Consider the following 26,623-nt stretch of genomic DNA (forward strand, 5'->3'; position numbering starts at 1 on the left):
GACGACACCTTGATTTTTTAATTCCAATAATAATATTTTTTAAAAAAAAAACAAAAAATATATTATTTATGATTTTAGATAAAGTATAGTATTCTGATTATTATACAGATATAATAAACGTATCTGACGATTTCTCGTTATGTACTTACGGCTGCATATTCACTAGCTTGGGAGTTGTGACCAAACACGTAGAAGTACGACTTGGGATTGGCCCTCGAGTGGAAATTGGCGGTCTGGACCATCGGAGCCGTGACTCTGGCGTCGCTCAGTATGTCGAGCAAGGAGTCGCGGTGCGAATCGGCCGCCGATTTGCCGGGCTCCACGTCAAAGGAGCTGTACCTGCAATGAATTGATAATATAAGTAAAGTACTGAAAATTCTTGATGAAACTGTATTTTATAATTTTTTAACTGTACCAGGCTACGCGTTACTGTGGCGCAGTGTAATTAAATGTAAAGTAAAAATCATATTTCATCCATAATTACACCCAAATATCTGTCAATATTTGGCATAATAATCGAATGCGGTTAAAAAATAAATTAAAACTTTAGTTTTTTTTATAAATAGAAGACCGTAGCAATTTCATTTTAGTCAACATTAGACCCGATGAAATAATGGTTATTCCGAAACCGGTACTCATGTAGTATTTTAAAGTGGTATTACACAAGGTGAATGTTAAATTAAAAGTTGCATAAAAATTAAAAACCATTTCGTTGTTTAAGTAAGTTGATATCACGGTACCAACGGAATGTGCTTTTCATCAAAACAATATTTTGAAACATTTAATGATTTGAAATTATAAAAAAGTAAAAGGAGAATTTTTCTACAATATTATTATTAAGATTACAAAAAATATGAAGTAGCTCTTTTAATACTAATGTAATCGATTTTTTATCTAAGTTTTACTCAATACAAACCACTATTTTTTAAAATCCATTGTGACACCTGTTTCGATACATTCCGCATCATTTTTAAAAACCATATTTGAAGCTAATGCTAAATTTTAGAGTTGCGTCTTTGGGACGTTGAATGTTGAAGAGGGGAGGGGTAGGAGCTGTTTCTTTTTTTTCTTATCAGTGGGAATATATACAAAAGTGGGGAGGCTTTAGTCATATTGTTAGTAATAGGTTTATTTTTTTAACGAATTTCTATTGTTTCAAAATATTGCAGTTTATGACTTGTCGTATTAATTATTTTTAGGATTTCTACGTTATTGTTGTAAAATTAACTGCGGTACTTACCTAGTAAAACTTAATTAAAAAATTGATAAATTTTACCACAAAGTGACTGTCGATTCAATTAATAAAATTAAATTAGCACTTTTAATGTGATTTTATTTCTAATGATATTGTATTCGCCTGTGCATTTTACTATAACCTAAAACATAATGTATACCCACACCCAGGCCATGCCTTTGTAAGATCATTGTTTGTATTAATATTATTATTTTAGTGTACTTGAAAATTTATTATATTGCGAAATGCAAAAGAATTCAAAAAAGGAAGAAAAAAAATTGAACCAAAATTAATATATAGGGGATTTCAATTCCCCTGTTCGAACTATCCAGGTACATCTTATAATCCATGAAATACGGTAAGCCTCCTTTGGATTGACTTTTTTATTGTATGTAAGGCAAATTAAAAATAATGATTTACGCCTCCTTACTCCTTGAGTGTTGCCACGAGTGCGAGGTCCGGCCTGTACTCGAAGCGCGCTTGAGAATACAGCCGTAACAACGCGTCCTTCTCGCTCTCCAGCATCCCGTGGGCCAAGGCCACGGCTCCCAGGAGGTGGTAGCTCTCCAGCTCTGTACAGCCATACATGAGCTCATACCTGAAAAAGGACAATGTGGAGGAGAGGGTTTAGTATCTGTTTATACGGGTGGAGAAGGGATGAAAAAGAGGGATGAAAATTTTATAACTTAAGTAGTTATTTTTTTTCGTATATTGAAAGCATTCTTTGTGGATCATTTCGATATATTATTTTGAGAAATAAAAAGTCTTAGTGTTTTGATCCACTCACATTTTTATTAACCAACTAGTTTCGGCAACGACCTGTTGCCATCTTCAGGGTTTAATTTATGACAAATCATAATCATTTAATTAGTCATAAATTAAACCCTGAAGAGGACAACAGGTTGTTGCTGAAACTTGTTGGTTAATAAAAATGTGAGTGGATCAAAACACATAGTCTTTTTATTTCTCAAAATAATAAAGTTATTTTTTGTATAAAAAATGTATCTCCTTCTTTTTCTTCTTCTTGGTGTAGGCCTTGTGGCCTGTTTTTAAGAGGGATAAGCCTCCTGCCATGCCAATTTCCAGCTGTCGATCCATCTTTTTGGTGGTCTGCCCGGGAGTCATCTACCTTGGGCATGGCCGTACAGTGTAATGTGGGGGAGCCTAGATGGTTCCATTTCCACATATGCAATATATGCAAACCATTGTCTCCTTCGTTGTCTTCTTACCTGACGACATCTCCGATCTTGCATATTTCTCTTATCATGGCATTTTATATTCCTTAATTCCTTAGCAGAGCTAATCCAGATTTATGAACAAGTATTTGGGTACACTCAAAAAGTTGTAAAAAAAAACATTTGTCAGAACTTCGGGACGCGGCCTGACTTGGAAGGACGGTAGGGAGCTGACAGTCGACAGAAAAGCCAGGAGACAGTTTGTGGACTCCATAGCTCCACATAGGAACCGGATATGGTTTTAATTAAATAAACCATATTGATATGACCAAAAGTCATGATTTATTATATGTTTATACCCCGTCATGTTTTATCGTGATGTGGAAATATTTATTTATTTTAAATATATAATATCTGAAAAAATATTTTTTTATATAGTATGCTTTTTAAGTGTTTATGCGCATGTGCTGTTGAGTTTAAAATAATTTAATGAATTCTTGTGAAGAGAGCTCGGCGCGGAGCATCACTCTAAAATATTGCTCTGAAACATTCCGAGTGAGGACACAAAACTGCTGGGAGGAAATTTTGAAATTCATTTGAAGATGCGCTAGTTTTAAGAGAATCTTCTCGAATCTGCGCGTAGTTTTAAGAGAATCTTCTCGACAACGTTTCTACCATGTTCTATGGGAACATAAAGGCATACATATGCTTGGAGCATACAATCTTAACACAAAACCCAATTTTGTGACATGAACTTTCATGTCGACAAAACTTTTCATAAAACAATGTATATATATATATATATATATATATATATATATATATATATATATATAATATATATATATATTATATATATATATATATATATATATATATATATATATATATATATATATATATATATATATATATATATATATATATATATATATATATATATATATATATATATATATATATATATATATATATATATATATATATATATATATATATATATATATATATATATATATATATATATATATATATATATATATATATTTATATATGTATATGTATATGTAAATATATATATATATATATATATATATATATATATATATATATATATTTATATATATGTAAATATATATATATATATATATATATGTTTATATATATATATATATATATATATATATATATATATATATATATATATATATATATATATATATATATATATAAATATATATATATATTTAAATATATATATATATATATATATATATATATATATATATATATATATATATATATATATATATATATATGTATATATATATATATATATATATATATATATATATATATATATATATATATATATATATATATATATATATATATATATATATATATATATATATATATTTATATATATATATATATATATATATATATATATATATATATATATATATATATATATATATATATATATATTTAAATATATATATATATACACATATATATATATATATATATATATATATATATATATATATATATATATATATATATAAATATATAAATATATGTATATATATATATATATATATATATATATATATATATATATATATATATATATATATATATAATATATATATATATATATATATATATATATATATATATATATATTTATATATATATATATATATATATATATATATATGTTTTGGTATTTATTTTTTATTTATGACGTTCTTGAAAGGAGTGAGCGATATGTGTGTTCCAGATCCACCCATATATTATTTAGATTTACGTAAAAAATCCAAACCTGTAATAAATTTATAAAATATCATTATTCATACCCTAACTTTAACTTAAATATTGTTTTTTTTTTACAAAACTACTCAAATTCATTAAATTTATATTATTTTTGTCAGAAAAATTATCTTAAATCATAGTTTTCAACGCTTGCCTTTTTGTGTTTATATGTACTATAAAATTTTGTCTAGCCTCCCACCAGTCTGGTGATGTCGGTAATGATAAAATCCGGTTACTGGTTACATAAAGGCATACATATGCTTGGAGCATACAATCTTAACACAAAACCCAATTTTGTGACATGAACTTTCATGTCGACAAAACTTTTCATAAAACAATGTATATATATATATATATATATATATATATATATATATATATATATATATATTTTTTTTTATATATGTATATGTATATGTAAATATATATATATATATATATATATATATATATATATATATATATATTTATATATATGTAAATATATATATATATATATATATGTTTATATATATATATATATTTAAATATATATATATATATATATATATATATATATATATATATATATATATATATATATATATATATATATATAAATATATATATATGTATATTTATATATATATATATATATATATATATATATATATATATATATATATATATAATATATATATATATATATATATATATATATATATATATATATATATATATATATATATATATATATATATATATATATATATTTATATATATATATATATATATATATATATATATATATATATATATATATATATTTAAATATATATATATATACACATATATATATATATATATATATATATATATATATATATATATATATATATATATAAATATATAAATATATGTATATATATATATATATATATATATATATATATATATATATATATATATATATATATATATATATATATATATATATATATATATATATATATATTTATATATATATATATATATATATATATATGTTTTGGTATTTATTTTTTATTTATGACGTTCTTGAAAGGAGTGAGCGATATGTGTGTTCCAGATCCACCCATATATTATTTAGATTTACGTAAAAAATCCAAACCTGTAATAAATTTATAAAATATCATTATTCATACCCTAACTTTAACTTAAATATTGTTTTTTTTTTACAAAACTACTCAAATTCATTAAATTTATATTATTTTTGTCAGAAAAATTATCTTAAATCATAGTTTTCAACGCTTGCCTTTTTGTGTTTATATGTACTATAAAATTTTGTCTAGCCTCCCACCAGTCTGGTGATGTCGGTAATGATAAAATCCGGTTACTGGTTACATAAAATAAATGTGGGTAAAATATTTAGTTGTTATTTTATCATATAAAATGCAGAAATATCAATACAAGACCAAAAACGGTGTGTAAATGTCCCGATAATCATAAATGAGAGTATCAATCTTTATATTTTAAAAAGTGTCTTCCATATGAAATCTCAAATCTTAAATATAATAAAGTAGGTATCAAATAATATAAATCTCTATTCAACAAAACTTTATCATCCAAAATCGAGCTTTAATAATATTTGAAAATTGGCATAGTTTTGTAAAGCTACCTTCATCTCGGAAGTAAAACAATTTTAAACTAACGAACTGTTTCAATTTTATTATATTATGTTTCAAATCACCGTTTAAAGTTTTGTATATTACTTTATATAGATATAAATTAAAGTTATGATTGCCACCAAGTTAATATAAAGAATTTAAATTACAAAGTCATTTAGATAAGTTACCGAAGCTTAATCATAATTCGAAATACACCCTTAATCTATTATAATTAAAATCCCTTCATTATTTACCCGATTGAACTTTGTAAATAATATTTGAATCTGTTAAATAAATGCTGTAATTCTTAATATTAAATATTTTCACGAAGTCAGTCGGCTGAAAAGAGATATTTCCTAAAATTTAAGCGTCGAAAAACAAATTATTGCTCCTTCAACAAATTAATAATAACGCCCATCGTCTTCTTGCAATGAGGGTGAAATTCAGGCCTACGAAATTTCAGTGATAATTGGATACGTTCAAATTTACTTCCTTCATAATTATTGTATCCATCATAAATGAGATATAATATAATAAACATCAAAGATTTGTATTAATATCATATAACCCTAAGGATTATACTATTAGCTGTTTCGTTAAGAATACGTTATATTAAATCATATTTTGAAGATGAAATGCAAATGACAAAATTTTATTATTTAAAGAAATGTATTTGATGTGATTTTTGTTATATTGGAATCTTCTTATCCGTCTTATTCCTCATTGCTGAGGGTTGTGACCCTTGCAGAAGCAATGACTCTTCTCCAGTTATCCCTTGACTGCGCTGCACGTAGCGCTCCAACCACTGAGGTGCCTGCTGCTGCCTTAATTTGATCGGTCCATCGTGCGGGATCTTCCTTTCCCTCTCTTTCCCTCCAGGCTACCGATCACAACTAGTCGTTCCAGGCTATCTTCGTTGCCACGCGCAACGTGTCCAAAGAACTGGAGAATCCGTCGGGTACAGATATTGGCCAGAGTCAAGCCATCCAAGCGTAGTTCCTGGCGAATGGACTCAGTGGTGCGTCTACCTGTCCATGGAATTCGGAGCATGCGACTCCAACACCACATTTCGAAGGCATCAATTTTTCTCCTTTCTGCTGCTTTTATGATCCATGTTTCAGCAGCATAGAGAAAAATGGAGTGGACCAAGCTCCTGACAAGCTTCATCTTGGTGTTGTTACTCACACCCCGGTCTTTCCAGATTTTGTCTAGCTTAGACATGGCACTTTTGGCGATGGCGATAATAAAATAATTTCATTTATTGTTTCGGCATTCACTTTGTGGTAAAACATGATGAAATGGTTAATAAGAACACTTGTTTTTAACCGCTTGAGTTTTTTACTCAAGTGATTTTAAACTCAAACTTTAACTAAAAAACTATAAAATATCACTTTACAATTTTAATAAAATGAGTTAAAATTTCATAATGTAAACTTCGATATTATCAATATTTTATTATGTTTAGATAAAATGAGTAAGAGTCTCATTAGGTTTCATTAGTTTGAACAAAATAAGTAAAAGTTTCATTTTCCTAAACTTAATTAGTTTATACAACATGAATATGAGTTTGTAAGTATCAATTTACGAAAAGCAAAACAAAATTGAAAAAGGTTTAATTTTATTAGTTTCAATGAGTTTTGAAATGAATTGAAGTTTGTAAGCATCAATTAACATACACAATATTTATAAAGATTTCTTTTTTCATATCTAAGTGTAAACAAAACTGGTATAAATTTAATTGAGTAAGTATCAATTGGTACAAACAAAATTGGGAAAAGTTTGTTTGTATCAACAAGTGAATACCAAAAGTATGTAGTTTTCAGTGTGTTACTAAAATTGGTGAGTAAAATTTTTAAAATTAATTTTGTTAGAAGCTATCTGAAGAATAAAAAAATGTTTATGTGTCATTAAAATACAATAATTTCAATTAGTATATATATAAAGAAGTGGTTAAAAATTAAAGACGTCTCGTATTGACCTCTGTCCAACATAGCTCTATATAGGAGGGTACTAAGGACCTGATGTGTTATCTGGAGCTAGATGAAAAATAATGGAGAATATGGACCATCATAAATTATACAAATGTCCTGTAATTAAGGGTTAAATATGCTTTTTTTTTTAAATATTTGAGTGAAGAAGGTTAAACATGTTTTAAAGGACGTTCGTATCCAAATGAATTAATTTTCATAATATATTGTACACCCACATACGTAGGTAAATCGTAACCTTAGCTTAAAGCATTCACTCTATAATTATGACCAAAGTAAAGCGGTGTTTTACATCTAGAAACTCATTTGGGACCCAAACAAACTTCAATAATTATAATTATCAGTGAACAGTCTCAAGAACAAACATACAAATGGCTAACACGATCCCTTGTCCAAATAATAAATAAGATATTTGTCGTTGGCAAAACAAAGCTCATTAACAAAGCTTCCAAAGGAAAGCTTTTGATGTAGGCAGTAATAAAGTGTATTTCGTGTTCGGCCTATACTCGATTTGTCAAAGAGCAGCATTCGTGCTTTGTTTTTATTATTTTTTTATTTATTAATCTTTCTGATATTTGTATGATTATAATACAAAAAGGTAAGCATACCCAAAAATATACATATGACAACATTATTTAATTCATATATTGTAATATGGAATAGTCAAAAAGTGATATTTTAGTTTTGCACCAACGTTCCTTGGTGGAACTGCATTTCGTACAACAAAATATTCATTTTATTACATAGTTCTCGACTTATTTCGAGAAACGTCAATGTTCATCAACAGGTGAAAATACAAACTCTTTGTATTTTACACTCTTCCATTGTATTGTTGGGAATTAAACATGGTTATTAGATTAAATTCTATTTTTATTTACATATATATGATAATATGTGACACGTTTCGTCTTATTAAGCCATTATTAAACACTCATATGTTTGATAATGTCTGAATAAGACGAAACAGGTCACATTTTATCATATATATGTAAATAAAAGTAGAATTCAATCCAATAACCGTGTTTTATTTTGGATATATTACCCAACAATTACAAATGGAATTCCACTAACTGTCTGCAGTTACAATAAATAACTCTCGTATTATTTTCAAAACGAGTAGTGTTTACATAAATTCACTCAAAACAGTGATCTTTTAAGAACAATGTTTTATATTTACATTTCAATCATTATAATATACCTATGTATATATTCATTATGTTAAACCCAAATCAATTATGGTAATATACTCATTTAAGAATTAAATCATCATATTTTATTTCCTTGTATTCGTCGTTCCTCACGAATGACGTATATAGTGACGTAATACTCGTAAAACATAATACGTTGAAATTGAAGAGTATAACATCTTCCGTCTCAACTCAAACAAAGGACGTCGGATATTAACATTCGTTTTCTTATTATTGTACGTCAGACAAAATTAATAATCATAAATAAATAACAATATGGACAGTATTTAAGTTCCGAAACACAATTAATCAAGTGGATAGTAATGTTAAAAACATGATTAATTAAGTTTTATTATTCTTGAAAGTAATTTTTTTTAAGAAATAAAGGTTTTTAGGTTCTTCTCATAAGCCATACTTAAGAGGTGCATAGGGCACCGCATCGAATCGCGGTGTTATCATGAATCTGATTGATTGACGAAGGCGTACTATACTTACGTAGTGTAGTGGTCAACCCGTAAGGATACCATGCTGGATGTCCCGGTTTCGATTTGACAGGAATTCAAAATAAATATTAGTTCACAACATTTTGAGTGTGTCCAAATACTTGTTGAAAAATCTGGGTTTCTCCACATATTAAAGTAAGGGTTATTGAAACCAGTAGTCACGAAAAAGTGTTTATAAAAGTGGTATTACACAAAGTGAAATATGAATGATAAGGAGAGTTTTTTTGTTGAATGTTTGCTGCAGATACTTTGTGGCACATTTTATAAACTTTGTAAAATTGACCAACTTTGTTTAAATCACTTTTTTAGAAGTACAATTTAACCTACCGGTAGGTTAAATTGTACTTATAAAAAAGTGGTTAAAACAAAGTTGATTAATTTTATAAAGATAAGGAGTATGTTATATTACCATACCACATAGTTAACAATTTTTTTAATGTACAAAATGAACCCATGTAAATAAATAAAAAGGAAAAGCTTGTTTAGTATTTTTCTTAAGTTTAGGTTTAGTCAAAAAAATATCGTAAAAAGATTACAACTGTCATTAAATTTAATTAATACTTAATGACAAAGGAAAACTTTTCAAATAAATATGCTTTCTTAAAGATTGCTTCCTACGGACACGCTAAAATTATAATCTCGGGTATTCCATTTCCCGATAATTATAACTACGAACGGCCAAACTAAGTAAAATTTATTTGAATAAATATATTCTGCGAAAAGGTCTTCAGAAACTTTTTACATTTTTCCACGATTTGGGAGGGATATTTACGGAAACGAGGAAATTCAAAATACATTTATCACCTTATTACAAGTCCAAGTGGCTATAAAGTATTGGATTTCAAATGTTCAATTATGAACTTAATTGAATTAATATGATGAGATATCTCGATTTCTCGTATTTTTGTAAAGTATTCTCCAAATTGATTTCAATCTTTATTTTCTCGAAAAGTGTTTTTCGTCTGAATTTTTTCGGGTATTACATCTTTGAAGTTTTCAGTATAATCATTCAAACAGAAACAACTCGATGAGAGATTTTTCATATATAATCTTATTACATCTGGATTTTTTATCTGTTTTATAAGTTTTTTTGTTGACTTCTTTTTAATATCTTAAAAGCTCTTTGATATACTTTAAGTAAAATATGTTAATAACCCAGTATTCATATATCTACCACTTAAAATAAGTCGTAAGCTTTTTCGATGGAAACATAATTCGCTCTTTCATATTTACTGAAATCTTAAACTCAATAAAAACGTAACATTGAATGCATAATCTTCCCTTAAAAATTTACATTCCAAGGTGTTACCCAAAAGACAAGAAGTAAATATTTTATATAATATTTTATATATAACAGTTTTAAAAAATTGACTTATATAGTTGTGTAGTGTTTTAATAATAACTTTGACGTAGGTACGAGTAGTGTACCTTAAAAAAAAAACAAAAAAAAACCTTTTTTTTATATTGAAAACAGGTTGACTGAAAGTCAAAACAAATTTTGTATTTTTTATTTAAAAAACTCTAATTTTTATTTTAAAATAAAGAGTTAATTTTTAAAGATTAAAAAATTTTATAATCCTAATAATATAATTTCTCGTGGTAAAATAGATAGAAATATAATATATTAAATAATAGGTGCATGATTTTGATGTAAATATTATTTTAAGATTTATATTATGTTTGTCTAAATATTAAATTTTTTATTTACACATTTATTTATTTCATACAAACATTTTTTACATTTTTTTTATATGTACTGCGGCTCTTTAGGCACGGCCTGTGTTGAGCCGAAATACTTACATGTTAATACAATAATTTTACTTATTTATTTTTTTACAAAAATGTTAATAAAATTAGTATATAACCACTCACCGAGATTTTTACGTCTACCGGTTTCGAGACGTACCCGTCTCTTCGTCAGGACAATCACTAACACAGCATGCAAACAATACTACCCTTCACCACCATAGCACCATTTAATAATATTGAGAATACAATAATTTCGATTATTTTTTTAAATCGTTTAAGTCGTCAAGATTTCTTCTAGATTTTTTATTTCAAAACGCATTAATTTAGTAAGAATAAAATCAATCAGAGCGAATAACTGATCTTTCAAATAAAATGTTATTCTTATCTCTTTAGAGTAGATTGAGATGTGAGCTTTATAGCTAGCCGAGCATAAAACGCTGTATTTTAATACATAAAAGTGCTCTTTTCACCATGGAAATACTGAGAGTTAGAATGGCACTTCCACGGGTGATCGGCCTTCTGCGAAAATGATTAAGGGTGCCTTAAATTTAATTTATATATAAAGATCAATAATACACAGAGAGGCTTCCGTGAAGAGGTTTATCGTTCAGACCTTGATAATTAATCATTATTTTACTTTGTACCTTCTATTCTAGGGCAATATTAATTACTCCATTCTGGAGTGTACTCAATTATTTTTTTCTCGTAAAGCACTCTCTCTGATGAGCTCAAGAATTAAAGTAAAACATTGATAAAACAAAAATTAAACCGATCCCTAGCGGTGTTTTCCACATTATTAGTGTTATCGACCTGTGTAGAAAATGGAGTTCTGGTTCCAACCCTTATGTATGGAAGTGAAGTATGGTATTGGCGAAATAAGGGTGGAAGTAGAAAGAATGCAGTTGTAATACGATCTGTAAGAGGAATGTGCCTGAAAAACGTTGTATGATAGATGTTGGTTGTAAATAGATAGTGAGATTAAGCGTCATCGATAAAATCAAGAAACGTGTGTTGAGGTGGTTTGGGCATGTGAGTCGAATGAGTAAAGAAAGGATGGTCAGACAAAATATGGGATTAATGTGGTGGATACGGGAAAGCGATGACAACTTTCAATGTCATGTGTTGTAATTTGTTTAATATATTAAATCTGTGGGAGTATAATAACATATTGAGTGTGTCCAAATACTTGTTTACAAAATCTGGATCATCTCCAATTACAGGAATTATTTTCATATTATTTTTTGACATCTCATTAAAGATGAAGAAGAAGTAAAAAAAAATATAAAGCTTCTTTTCATCTCACCAATAAATGTCTCTGGTAAAGTTCTAGTAATTCAAGAACAAGGTTTCTATATTGGTTCATATATGTAGAACTTCCAAGAATTTGAGTAGTGTGGTTATAATGGTCTATAATGGTTAGAATTGGTGAATGTTACACGTGTGTAAAGTGATCATTTAAACCAGCCTATGACGGTCGTCAGCCCCGTAAACGCCCAGACTTCCATGTTCTTCTTCATCTTTGATGAGATGCCGAAAAATAATATAAAAATTAAACTGATTCCTAGCGATGTTTTCCACATTGTTATTGCTGTCTACCTTTGTAGACAATAGAGTTCTGGTTCCAACCCTAAGTATGAAAGTGAAGTATGGTATTAGCAGGTCAGCCCCGTAAATGCCCAGACTTCCATATTCTTCTTTATCTTTGATGAGATATCAAAAAATTATATGGAGTATAATAAGTTAATAAATAATAATAAAACCCTTATCCGCACCCCAATGGTGCATAGGGCACTGCGTCATATAAACGCAGTGTTATCTTGATCGTTTACACATGAAGGAAAGGTGATCAGCCCTCCGCTTCAGGTACCAGTCCAGGGTAATATTGAATAAATATGACAGTGAAAAAATCACTTATATTTATTTTACCCCCCTTGGGAATCGAACCCGGGACCTCCAGAACGGTAGCCGAGCTTGCTGACCATTACACTACGGAGGCGGACAAGTTAACATAATAAGTTAACATAATAATTTATCTTTTTCCATGTTTTGGAAGATTTTTTTACATTTTTGGGTGTTTTAACTTACTTGCTAAATAGATTTTTGTATACACCCATGACTTGTGCTGGTTCGTTTGGTATCACAGATCCATCAATAATAGGGCCGAAGGGAGTCATGTACTTCGGGGCCAGTACTCGCACTGCCATTATTTCAGAGAGCCTGAAAAAGAAAGGTTACTTGTAATATCTGATGTCGTATTTTACGATTTGGCAGTCAACGTACTCATAACTCAAGAGAAAAAATACGAAAACTGAGTAATTATCTTCTTTCTGGAAAGATTTTGCTTATTTTATCCATTCAAAATCCTAAAAATAATAATAAAAGATGCGTCCCATTTAAAAAGTAGAGATTTGCGGCGCGTCCTAGGAGGACTAAATACATAGTTAATTTACATATTAAATGTTAAATCAAACACTAATTTTTTGATTTCTTGAATGCTTTCCGCAGATACTTTGTGGCACATTTTTTAAACTTTATAAATTTGAATAACTTTGTTATAACCACTTTTTTATTAAAACAATTTAACCTACCGTCTTCGACAAGAACTTTACCATCATCAGGGTTTATTTCAATTCAAAAACATTAAAATACTCTCACAAGGTTCTTGTCGAAACCGGTAGGTTTAATTGTTTTGATTAAAAAGTGGTTATTACATACTTATGTAATTTTATAAAGTCCAATTATTTAAGTCTATAAGTTATATTTTATTGTTAAAAAATAGATGAAAAATTAATTTTGTGACAATTGTTTCTCCTAGTTATGGCATTTTCAAACGAATGTCATTCATACATATATTACAAAGCAGGGTGGATACAGTCCACAATGTTTGATTGGTACAAGATATCCCAGTTAAAACTTTAGGCAAAAATATGAAATTTCAATACAATTACAAAGGTCAATGATAAACAATCTCTGATAATTGTTTTGTATTCCAGTGTTTACGCATTAGTGTACTCATTTTACATTCATAGTCCACTAATAAATCTAGTGACGTAAACAGAGCTTTAGCGACCCCTACCTCTTCCGTCGCAGGCAGTCCCCCAAGTCGTCGGCCGTCAGGGGGCAGTTAAGGCTCTGCGCGGCCTGCACGGTGAACTGCAGCGGGTTGGAGGTCAGCGCCCAGTCGGAGAGGGCGCTTCCGGACATCAGAATCGCGCGGTGGAACAACCCTAGAGCAGAAAGGGAATGAAAATCTCAAACGACGACCGTGAACGACCGGTTGTATGTATTACACATACTTGACTGAAAAATTACAAATACTTAAAGTAGTAACTTTTTCAACTTCTATTTTTTGATTTACGGTTAGAAATTTCCCATAATCTAAAACACCTTTACACCACTGATTTATTTTGCCCCTGGTAAAAAGAAATCTAGGATGACAATTTGGATTTTACATCACTTTTACATAAGCTACTAATGCTGCATTAGGCACTGAATAGCATCAAAGAAATGTTATATTGGTCGATAATTATATGAAGAATAGGTGATCAATCAGTTCTGCGCCTCACATATCCGTCCAGGTTGATAATGAAAAATCAATATTTTTTTCAATCCCCTCTAGGAACTACTAGACTATGGAGGCAGATACAAACTAGAGTATTGGAGTAAGTCTAAAAATCATTTGAAGGTACTTTACGGTATCGTTGAAAACATTTATAGCATCAAAAATATATAAAAAAAATAATAATGAAGATTTGGAAATAAAACTGTCATTTAATGGTTAGAGTGATCACTTTACATATTATTTACCCATGGTTAATTACCAAATCACTAAAATTACGAACAGTTTAAATATTATATTAATAAAATAATTTATGTAGCGTCATTTTCGTAAAATACTCCACAAGGGCGTTCAAATATCTTGTTAGAGATAGCACCCAATGTTTTTTTTTTTTAATTTACTTTATTGGTGACATCTACGATAACACAAAGTAAGTAATTCAGCAAAAATATTCATTAATTGTATTCTTTCATATTTACACTCATTTACAAAATGTTGATTTCAAACAAAATATCATAAAATAATTTATTCCATGAATAGAATCGACAATAACTTTCTTCATATTTGTTGAGATATTAATTAAAGTAAAGGATTTTTAACTATTCTTTTATTACAAATGAATGCACAATACTGATTAAAAGGGAATTAATGTATTAATAAATTTCCAGTAAATTATAAAAAAAATATCTTAATTCAGATGTTATCGTAGTTTAAAATACCTGTTCGAATTTAACAAGTTCAATTATAGGGTAATGATTACTCTGTATGAAAATATACGAGGATATGGTTACTGGGTTTTATAAATATATATAAGTCAAAAAATATAGAGACAACTGTTTTTAGGGGTAAGCTTAGATAAGGGTGGGTGAGATCAAACATCAAAATGGCGCGGTCTTACAACCCCAACATGGTAAAAAGGGATGAAAATTTCGCTGCAAAAACATTTTGTGTTTAAAAAAATGCTAGTGGCAATGTTAACTTTAGAAAGTAAGCAGAAATTGCCTACAAGTTATAATGTGTGTTAAGCTGACGAAGGACGATTATTTTTTCTTTTTTATTTTATTTAATAGAGTTAATTTTTTTTTTAAAAATACACTCAAAACTTTCACTGAAGATTGGCTAATTTTTAATGTTCTGTACAAATTGATAGTAAAATAGCTTCTCTTTATGTATTTTATAAGTAATTAAGAAAATAATACAAAGCTGAAAAAAGCATTATCGATATAATTAAAATATGATGTATTTTAGACATGTGGAACAAATAAGTAAATAAAAAATGGCAAACAAATAGATAATGTGAATGCAGTTGGAAAAAGAAGCAGAAGAGGCTGATGAAAACTTGACATGATTAAGTATTTCACCTCAGAATTTAATATTTTATACTTAAGTCGGAATATTGAGGGAATATATGAATATATAGTATGTAGAATAGGTGAACAACGTTTGCAAAGACGTTGTGACGTGATATTTGAAATCTATTTCTATAAAAAAGATTTATCAATTCATACATAAAACCTTTACCATAACTTATATGTAGGTAATTTGTTTTATAAAATATACTTAAATCCACTCAATTTAAATTCATTTGTAAGAAAAGTTTATGTAAAATCAGGATTCTGAACCCCGTCTTTGTTGCGTGTATATATATATGATAGAATGTCGTCTAGCCTCTCACTAGACTGATAATGTTGGTAACCACGAAACCCGGTCACTCTTCAAATAGAATTTGTGTGGAAAATATATATACATTTTATTATAAATGTATGTGTATGTACGTGCGTGTGTGTATTGTTAGAAGTCTTGTTTCGTTATATTGTTCGTGATTTAAGTAATTGGATGACAAAGCTACCTTGATATTCCATTAGAAACGAATATTTCCGGTTGACGGGAACCCATTGAAGAACCTACACCGATTATCAGTACAATACTCGCTCGTCGTTCATCCCCTATTTGTTAACGTTTCCAATCCCATTGTAAAATAAACCGATGTCAGAAAACAATTCCGATTGAGAGTTTGAGAAGACCGAAGTAGATTTTCAATTCGTCGGCTGGAGATAAAACTGAGAAAATTTATTTTTATTGCCGGATTTCACCATTGTGATAGGTTCCTTCACGTCAAATATCCCACTTCTCTTTTATCTTCGAATTTCCTCGGCTTTTTGACGAATGTCTGTAGTTCTTTTGCGGATCCATCGTTCAATTTTTCGAAAATATCAGAAAATTCCCGATACAAATCATATTATCGGTTCTCTCTCTTAGAACTTGGAAAATAAGTTTGGTCTCCTCTGTACATTGGGTGGATTTTTTCCCGGTCTTATTTTTGCCTGTTTCAAATCGAATATTGAATATATATTTTTTGTTTCACTCGCGAGAGAGGGGTGAAAAAGTTCCAGGGCGAGAAACTAAAGCTCAAGTTGTTTTACAATATGTCTCGATGCTGTCAATATTTTTAAGCCGAACTGTCAGACATCTTACGAAAATTTTTAAGTAGTTCGCAAAACAACTTATAAACTGTTTTTCATGTTAAATATTTGGTGAATTTGTATATCTATATATATATATATATATATATATATATATATATATATATATATATATATATATATATATATATATATATATATATATATATTATATATATAAAAGTTAATATTTATATATATTAACAATTGAGAATTCAATAATATGTATATATACATAGCTGACTCAAAATAATATAAACATTACAATTTTTTGATCGTTATCATGTTTTTTTTTCAATAATTATAATGCGTTTTCAGTACAATTTTCATTTAAAGTGAACTTTACTTCAAAAGATAACTAATTACTCGTTAAACCGAAATATCTTTCACGAGGTAACTAAACAGACAAATTAAACTTAATATACTTTTGGAACATCGCTGAAAATGTAGTCGTGAATTTGGAAGAAATTAGCTGAAATAGTTTTGAGTAATCTTGTATGGAGCGATGTTCGTTGTTTGTTTTCGTATTTATAAAACGTAAGTACATCATTTCCTAGCAAAGCTCAAAGCTCACAAAGAACATAATAAAACTGAGATACGTAACATCATAAGCCTGTTAGAATATTGTGGAATTAGTATGCAAATTGCCGACAATTCTACTGCGTACGTCCGTTCGTTTACGAATACGAACAATCATTTTATTAAATTAGTATTGTATGTATCGTCTTGTTCATACAAAACATGTAATATAATGGTTTGAGTTTTCATCCATAATTTGGTAGAAATGCGTCTAAATGCTCACAAAAGACTCGATTGTTTCATTAATTGTTTACAAAATTAATGGTTTTACGTTTTGTTGTGTATAGTTCAGTGTTCAGTCAATGTACACTTAGCATGAATAGTAAAATGTGGTTTGGTAAAACGATTATTTCAATTTAAATTGGAGTCATTAACAAGTTCATAGGTTTTGTAAAGGGTTTTATGAACAAATTGAGAGCTCATATAGAAATGTGTTCGAGTTACACAAATAACGCATTTAAGCGCTGAAGCATTGGTATAAAAAAAGATTTATAGAAAAAAGAGCATGCCACCTATAATCCTCTAGTTAAACACTTATTCCAAATTCTATTCAAATATTATTAAGGAAAACTTTTCATCCGCGAGCGATCGTTGCAATTTATAAACAATTTATCGATGATTTTCTAGCCGAAAAAGGTTTACAAATCATAATTTTGGAATCATCATGGAAACTAGTACTCATATATTTTTACCGAATCTAGTTGGTTTGGTATGAGATCGGCTGCAAAAGAAACCGGCCATATCTCTGTAGACGTTTTTTTTAATAAATATTAGAATTAATCGCATTAAAAAAAAAAAACATTTTCGCATATTGAATAAAAAAATCTTACTCTTATACTTTCAATAACTATTTCCAAACTATAAATGTTTATTTATTGACTTGGCGTTTAATTTGTAGAACTCCATTTTAATTTATGGATTAATTTTAAATCAAACACAGATTTTTTGAGTCTACTAAGTTGTATTTTATTAACAAAAAACACATAAAAAAATTTATTGTGACAATTGTTTAGCCTTGTTAGGGCATTATCAAACGAACGACATTCGTTTGATAATGCCCTAACAAGGCGAAACAATTGTCACAATATAATTTTTTTTGTGTTTTTTGTTAATAAAATACAACTTAGTAGACTCAAAAAAATCTGTGTTTGATTTAAAATTAATACATAAACATATACTATAAATGTTTTTCAAATAAGACTATTTTTTTTTATTTACAAACTGTGTTGAAAGCAAATAAAATCAATTATGTCAAATGTCACCTGGGTTCAAAAAAAATAACCCACAGTTTATATTTCATTAGTTGTTAAGGCACAGCACTAAGAAAAATATGTATTCACTGAAATCCCTTTTTATACGGTTTTGAAATAAGAAGGGGCGAAAAACAAGATATTTCATCAAACAATCAGTAGCTCTAATTTGGAATTTCATCCCTTGCATAAACTAACTACTCAGTGTTGTGCGCAGAGAGGTATGCAAAATGAAATTAGGTGGTTTTTATTAATATTTAATTTTTAAAATAAAATTAAGATAATAAAGGGAATAATATTATTTGGTTGGTTTTATTTTGAATAAATTATTAAACAAGAAAATACATCCACCACCTTAATTTTGACTTCACCATAGTTTTTTTTTATACAGTATAGTGTGAACTTATCTACCGTGCAAATTGACAATTAATTTATCTTATTTTAAATAAATAATACGAATTACATTTCATATTATATTCACATTTTAGTTTTCATCTCACTCCAGAATTCAGTTTTAAAAGGGTTCAAATTAAACTATTCTAGTAGTAGATTCGTATTAAAGGTACATATCTGTTTTTTATGTTCGTAAACGTTTTACGTTTAAGGTATTACGAAGCTTTAAAGACGGACTTACAGAGATTTGTAGGAACACTTTATTACTTGTTCTAGAAAATTGAATGGAGGTTTACTACCGTCCTTAAAACACTATTTCCATTTAAACATAATAAAATCCTCCGTACCATATTACGACGTTTTCACGTTTAAAAAATAAACAAATAATGCGATGGTAAAATTTTGTTGAAGATTTAGTGACTAGAAAATAGGCAGACAGCGTTCATCTCGCATAAGGTGTAATAATTAAATACTTGCTCAGTATTTCATTTATATGAAAATAATGTCTCGTAAAAAATAGTTTCGCTTTTTTCCATCCTTGAAATTAAATAAATGTTAGTAAATAAATAAAAATTAAAAAAATTTCAACATAGATGAAAATGAGTTATAAAGTAAATAGTGCTAATTAAATAATTGCTTAATAAATTATTTTACTGGAAATTGATGTCCTGTAAAGCTATGTATTGTTATTTTCCATCTTTTTAATTAAATATCATTTAATAAAACAAAAGATAATTTAACATATTTTAATATAGACGAAAATTAATTTGAAAGTTTAGGCATTTGCAGGACTAACAATCAGTAGTAGGAATTTTTGACATTCATTTTTGCACTTTATTTCATGATGGTAGAAACATTCATGAAATTAAATGCATAAAGTAATCACTTAATCCAAACTTTATCAGGTCGTAAGCTCTGTAAATGCTCAGTATCAATATTCTTCTTCATGTATGTTAAAAGTATCGATAAAATATCTTGATATGAAAAACACATGAGTGAAATAAAATCCAAAAAATTTTAACAATAAAATTGGAAAAACTGAAATTATTATAATGTAACGAGCTGCTGTGGATCAGTTCGGTTAAATGAAAATGAAAAACTTTGCATATAAAAACACGTGTATATTCAATTGCAACGTAGGCATAAAACTTCAAAATGATCAGAGAATGGTTTTGGTAGATTGAAGGTTTTGAACAAACGAACATTTTACATATTTATTTGAATTTATTGAATTAATTTACGATGAGATAGAAAATAAATAAATCAAAATTAAATAAAGAAACTGATTAAAAAATGTAAAAAGAAATATTTAAAATAAAAAGAAAATGATAAAAACAAATTAGATAAGAAGAGAGAGAGAATACCCTTATCCGCACCCTAATGGTGCATAGGGCACTGTGACATATAAACGCAGTGTTATCTTGATCGTTCACACATGAAGGAAATGTGATCAGCCCTCCGGTTCAGGTACCAGACCAATGTTGAATAAATAGTAGAGTAAAACAATCATTCGTATTTATTTTAACCCCCTGGGAATCGAACACGGGACCTCCAGAACGGTAGCCGAGCGCGCTGACCATTACCCTACGGAGGAGGACAAAAATAAGATAAAGTGAAAAGAAAAGTTTTAATTTATTTTATAGCTCGTTTTCTTTAGAAACTGGCAGCAAATTCGTTTCCAAGCACTGTGACAAACTTCCCTGCCCATTTACGTTAGTTTAAGGAAAATGTCAGTAAGTTCGTGCATTTACGAGTGTTTTCGCCATTTTACAGTTCCATATTGATGCATCTCCAGCTTAAGATCGCCTTGCACGTTTGGCCGCCTGCCGAATCGTCGAACATAATGTTTATGGATCAGTTACAGATTATTTCAGGTAAAACAGCTTTTAACAGCGCTCCGAAATCAATTTTTAGGTCAAGTCGTCAGCCTTATCCACTTTCATAATACTACGGTGTAGGAACGTTTCGGTTAAAATCACCCCACAGATTTTCTAAAATGTCTCACGTAACTTTTTACGCTAATACTTGCCGGGTGATATAAAAAATACTTTTCCGGACAATTTGAAATTTGATTTAACGTATTCATGACGAATATTGCTTTTAAAAGCATTTAATCCTGCCTGCAAGCGATGCATTGATTGGATTTACTAAATAAATTCAAATTTACAATACTTTGAGTGTGTCCAAATACTTATTGACAAATCTGGGTTATCTCCAATTATAGGAGTTATTTTTTATATTATTTTTTGACATCTCAACACAGATGAAGAAGAATATGGAAGTCTGGGCATTAAAAGGGGTTAGGCTGATTTAAGTGAGATCACTTTACTCACGTGTTACATTCACCAATTCTACCCATGATTATCAACCACACTACCTAAAATTTTCGAAACTTCTAAACGTATTGTTTAATTTCGAAACAAACTGTTTTAATTAACTAGAATTACTAGAATTTCTCATTTAGAGATATCTTTGATGAGATGAGAGAAGCTTTTTACTAAGCAGAAACTCTTTCATTTATATGTGAGGTCTAAATCCTGGATTATATTCACACACTCGAGAAACGCCAGGAAATATTCTTTTTAATTTGATTTTTAGCATAATTCGACAGTTAGTACATTTACAACATTTTGAGATGTTGAAATGTTGATATTTAAAAAATAATAAGAAATTACTCTTAATAGGAGATAATCCAGATTTGCGATCAAATATTTGGACGCCCTCAAAATACTATTAATTTATTTATTTTATTTTTAAAAATATATGTAATAATTTATGAAAAGATTCGAAAATTTAATGATAAAATCTCATCACGAAATGCAACTGAGAGCTTTCTCTGCTGCATCCTTTAGTGAATAAAACAGCATTCCTTGCTTCCTTTTTGTCTCTCGCCCTAACTGCGTATTACAATTTCTAGAATTATTTTAATGCCAACTGCAGATGAAAACAAAATAATTTTCCTTGCTCCAAAGCTCCGTTTCTGGCAGTCACCTAAAAACGGTACACTAAACTGCACATTCATTCGCAATGGTGATGTCTTAACGCATTTAGCCCAAATTGCATTCGGCGTTTTAATGCCAAAACAAAACTTAATAAAAAATTAACCACGCATAAGTGTCGAGAAATGATAAATTATGCACTTAACGAAAAAAAAACATATTCTCAGTATTTAAGTTGTTTTTGGAGAAATCCCAAATGAACTTAGTTTTGTTTTATGTCATTAAACTGCCATTTTAGGGAACATGTATTTTTTCCTTTAAATAACAAACATAAAAAATACATTTTTGTGTTTATTAGTGAGGAAAATGACTAGTTTAGACAGCTACAGATGTTCTTGTCAACAGCGTGAAATAAAAATTTAACACACCTTGTTTCTCCGCAGGGGTAGCCAGAGAAAATATAACGCCACACCACCCTATCTTTGCAAACAATTTTTACTTTTAACACTTTCATATTCGATGATTTTTCCAATTATTCCGACTCCAGACCTGACCACAACAAAGTTTTATTCGGTCTTCTTCTGTTAAAATCTTATTACTTTCGTTTTATTGTTGTTTTTCCTCTCCATCCAACATGCCCAAAATATTTCACTACGCCTTTTTTTATATTTATTGATAATGCTTATCTCTGCCTTGTATTCTAACCTTGTTTCACCATTCAAACATCTATCATACATCTTTTTTGATGCCTAAACGTCTGAAAGATCGTTTTTTGACTGCATCCAGTCAAAATCCAATCGTAATAATCGGATTACGATACTAAAAATACCTATTTTTAGGTTACAATTTAAATATAATCAAAAACCGTTTCAGCCATTAATGAGTGTTTTGACTATGAATTAGCATGACTTGATTCTTAAACTACATTTGTTTTCCTTAACAGTTTATAAATAAAAACAGATCTCATTGTATTTTTGAAAAAATCTCTTTTTTTCAGAAGAGTTTTATAAGTACAAAGAATTAATGCCAGAAACACAAATTGTAAAATTATTTTCAATATTATGTTGCATTCTTTTATTATCAATAAATTATTACAACAGTATAAGAGCAAAACGTGAATTGAAATTTTCAATTGAAATATTCGTATTTAATATTCATAGCGACCACATATTTTATTTCGAACGCGGTGCTGATCTATTAATGATTCGTTAATTTATTAACAAGGTTCCTCTTTTCAATAAATCATAATGACAATACGGTACATACAAATAATTCCAGAAGATCGATACTTTTCAACAGTTTGTAATTTATAATATTATCGTCCTCACTGTTCAATATAATTATTTTCAATGATTAAAGACAAGTGTTTTCTTTAATCATTGTAACATGTCTTACCACAAAGTTAATGCCAAAACAATCAATAAAATATAATTCTTTTCAATTAAAAATCTTTAAAAAAAAAAAATAATTGTACCACTGAAGGATGATTATCAAGATATAACAAAAATTTCTAAACATGGACGAAAAAATAAAAAGAAAAAGGAACTTTACGTCTGGTTATTTCAATTGACCTTTTATGGCTTTCCTTAGTAAATATTGAATTGAGCAAGTAATTTAAATTTAAAAATTAAATAAAATAAATTTTAAATGTTTGACAAGCTAAAAACCATCAATGATATTTTGTAAAACATAACTAACAAGACTACCAAACTTTATAATAGTTTTTTTAGAACTTTTTTAGTTCTCAAAACTTGTTATGCTTACATAAATAAACACGTAAGTCTTCTCATACAAGTATGTATTTTATTTATTTGTTTGAATCATAATTTTTCAATTTGTTTGAATCAACAAAAAGGATTTGGGAAATCAATTAATAAAATAACCCAGTAATGATATTATTTTAATTTATTTTCCAATTCTTTGAAAATAACGTGGGATTAATCGTAACACGTGACACAATAGATGTTTTAGAAATACTATTTGATATTTAAATTGAAAATGTATTTCCCGTATTTAAAAAAATTATAATTTAAAATTTTAACTTAAAATAATCTGATATCATTATTCATCAAAAAATTACAAAAGCTCAAAATTTTTAACAAATAACATAATATTTTTAACTTTGTACTATGGTTATATAATAATCTCCTTATCATTCACCATTCACTTTGTGTAAAACCAAAATGTGGTATTCGAAAATTTGAATGGTAATGAGAGTGTTAGTATAATAATAGGATGTGTAAACATGATATTCAGAATATCGGAGTATTACCGTTGGCGACGGGAGACACCATCAGGAAGTTGGCGCAAGCAGCTCCTGTTCCATGTCCAGCGAGAGTGACGGAGCCAGGATCTCCGTGGAAGGCTGCTATGTTATCCTTCACCCACTGGAGAGCAGCCACTTGGTCCAGCAGACCGAAGTTGCCTATGGTGTGCTCTGAAATGCTTGGCTTCATGAAACCTGAAACGAAAGCAGACGGGGTTGAAATTAAATCCATTTGTTTTTTTTGTTTTTTTTTTATTTATTTATTTATTTATTGATTTGGCGTTTAATTTGTAGAACTCCGTTTTAATTTATGTTTTAATTTTAAATCAAACCAAGATTTTTTGAGTCTACTAAGTTGTATTTTATTAACAAAAACACAAAAATAAATATATATGTATATTGTGACAATTGTTTCGCTTTGTAATAAAATATATACAACTTAGTTGACTCAAAAATCTGTGTTTGATTTAAAATAAATACATAAATCCATTCGTGTTGGCAATTATAAACTGCCGTTCTACGTGTCTCGTATGATGACTGTCAATTTTCAACTTATTGGCAGAGACCTCTATGGAATATATTTTTATTAATTACTCAACTAAACCATAGATGGTGCTGAGAAACGGCATGTGAAAAGTCAGTTAAAATATAAAAAATTAGTATGTTACATACTTATCAATCATGGGCAGAATGTGAAATGTTACGTGTGTGATCACTTAAACCAGGTTATGACAGGTCGTGACATTTCCATATTCTTCTTTATCTATGCTGAGATATCAATATAAATAATTTCTAAGTTGACAAACCGAGATTTGTAAACAAAGATTTGAATATACTGCAAAATTATTTCCCTTACCTAAAATTCCCAGTCTGAAATTAATAGTGACGACGATGATCTGTCCGTAGGCTGCGAGGACTGTTCCATCATAAGGATTTCCAGAATTCCACTCGAAGGACTCTCCGTGGATGAAAATCATAACAGGATATTTCCTGTTATTTCCGTAAGGTGAATAGCCTTCTGAAAAAAACGATTAAAAAAATTAAATTTTAAATTTAAATTATTTTTTTAAATTATTCAGATTACTAAATTACAGTGTTATTTAGTTATCTGAAAAAAAAGTAATTTTTTTTAATGTATTGTTATTTATTTTTTTACATTTAGGTCAGCATTAAGATTTGAATTAAGTTCGTTTGAAGAAAGACATACATAAAAAAAATGTAAAACGCCCATAAGACGATATTTTATAAAAATGGAAGTACCTATTTAAATAATGAATATGATTATTATAATTATTTTTATTTAATTGCAAGGAAAATATATGTATACTTGCAAGTAAATGCATGGCGTGATTTGTCGAAATGATGTATAATATACTTTAAATATTAAAACAAAGCATATGCAAAATACTACTTTTTAATTTATTAATGTAAATAACACAAGTTTTGAGAATGACGGATGTTTTTAACATGTGAAAATACATAGGTACTGTTAGTGAGAACGACTTTAGTTCTCGAAACTAGTCATGTTTCCATTAACGATCTCAAAAAGTGGTATTTTACCATACAAATATTTGGTTTTTACATATAAATCCAAATTATATTTCACTAAGTTAATACCGAATCAAATAATAATATACATATGCATTGTAAACTTTTAAATTAATAAGAAATTTAAATACCACAGCACTTATTCTTTTCTGAACCTTAGCCGCACACAATGATACACATGACACAGCGGTTGATCGATGTGGTGTTGACTTCATCGTTAATTTTACGTTAATTGTAAGTTAAAAGTCGTGTGCTTCAGATACTATTGAAGGGTAGATCAATTAAATTTTAAATACAAAATGGTACAAAAAAACGTTAATTCTAATTTGTTACATTCAAATCGTG

The 26,623-nt window shown here is 28.3% G+C and overlaps 1 protein-coding gene across 1 annotated transcript in view; it reads right to left on the reverse strand.

Annotated features, from left to right (window-relative positions):
• Positions 1 to 26,623, reverse strand: part of LOC148304164 (uncharacterized) — a 95,820-nt gene that overhangs the window by 14,946 nt on the left and 54,251 nt on the right. The window contains exons 4-9 of the mRNA XM_088268756.1: positions 25,587 to 25,748; positions 24,737 to 24,925; positions 14,359 to 14,509; positions 13,368 to 13,499; positions 1,665 to 1,832; positions 150 to 339 (exon numbers count right to left, since the gene is read on the reverse strand). Of these exons, the coding sequence (XP_088124882.1) occupies positions 150 to 339; positions 1,665 to 1,832; positions 13,368 to 13,499; positions 14,359 to 14,509; positions 24,737 to 24,925; positions 25,587 to 25,748 (992 nt within the window). The remainder of the gene's footprint in view (positions 1 to 149; positions 340 to 1,664; positions 1,833 to 13,367; positions 13,500 to 14,358; positions 14,510 to 24,736; positions 24,926 to 25,586; positions 25,749 to 26,623) is intronic.

Source organism: Brachycentrus maculatus, unplaced genomic scaffold (genome assembly GCF_059751285.1).
Source record: "Brachycentrus maculatus isolate JH-2025_06_01 unplaced genomic scaffold, ASM5975128v1 h1tg000327l, whole genome shotgun sequence".
NCBI classification, from domain to species: Eukaryota; Metazoa; Arthropoda; class Insecta; order Trichoptera; family Brachycentridae; genus Brachycentrus; species Brachycentrus maculatus.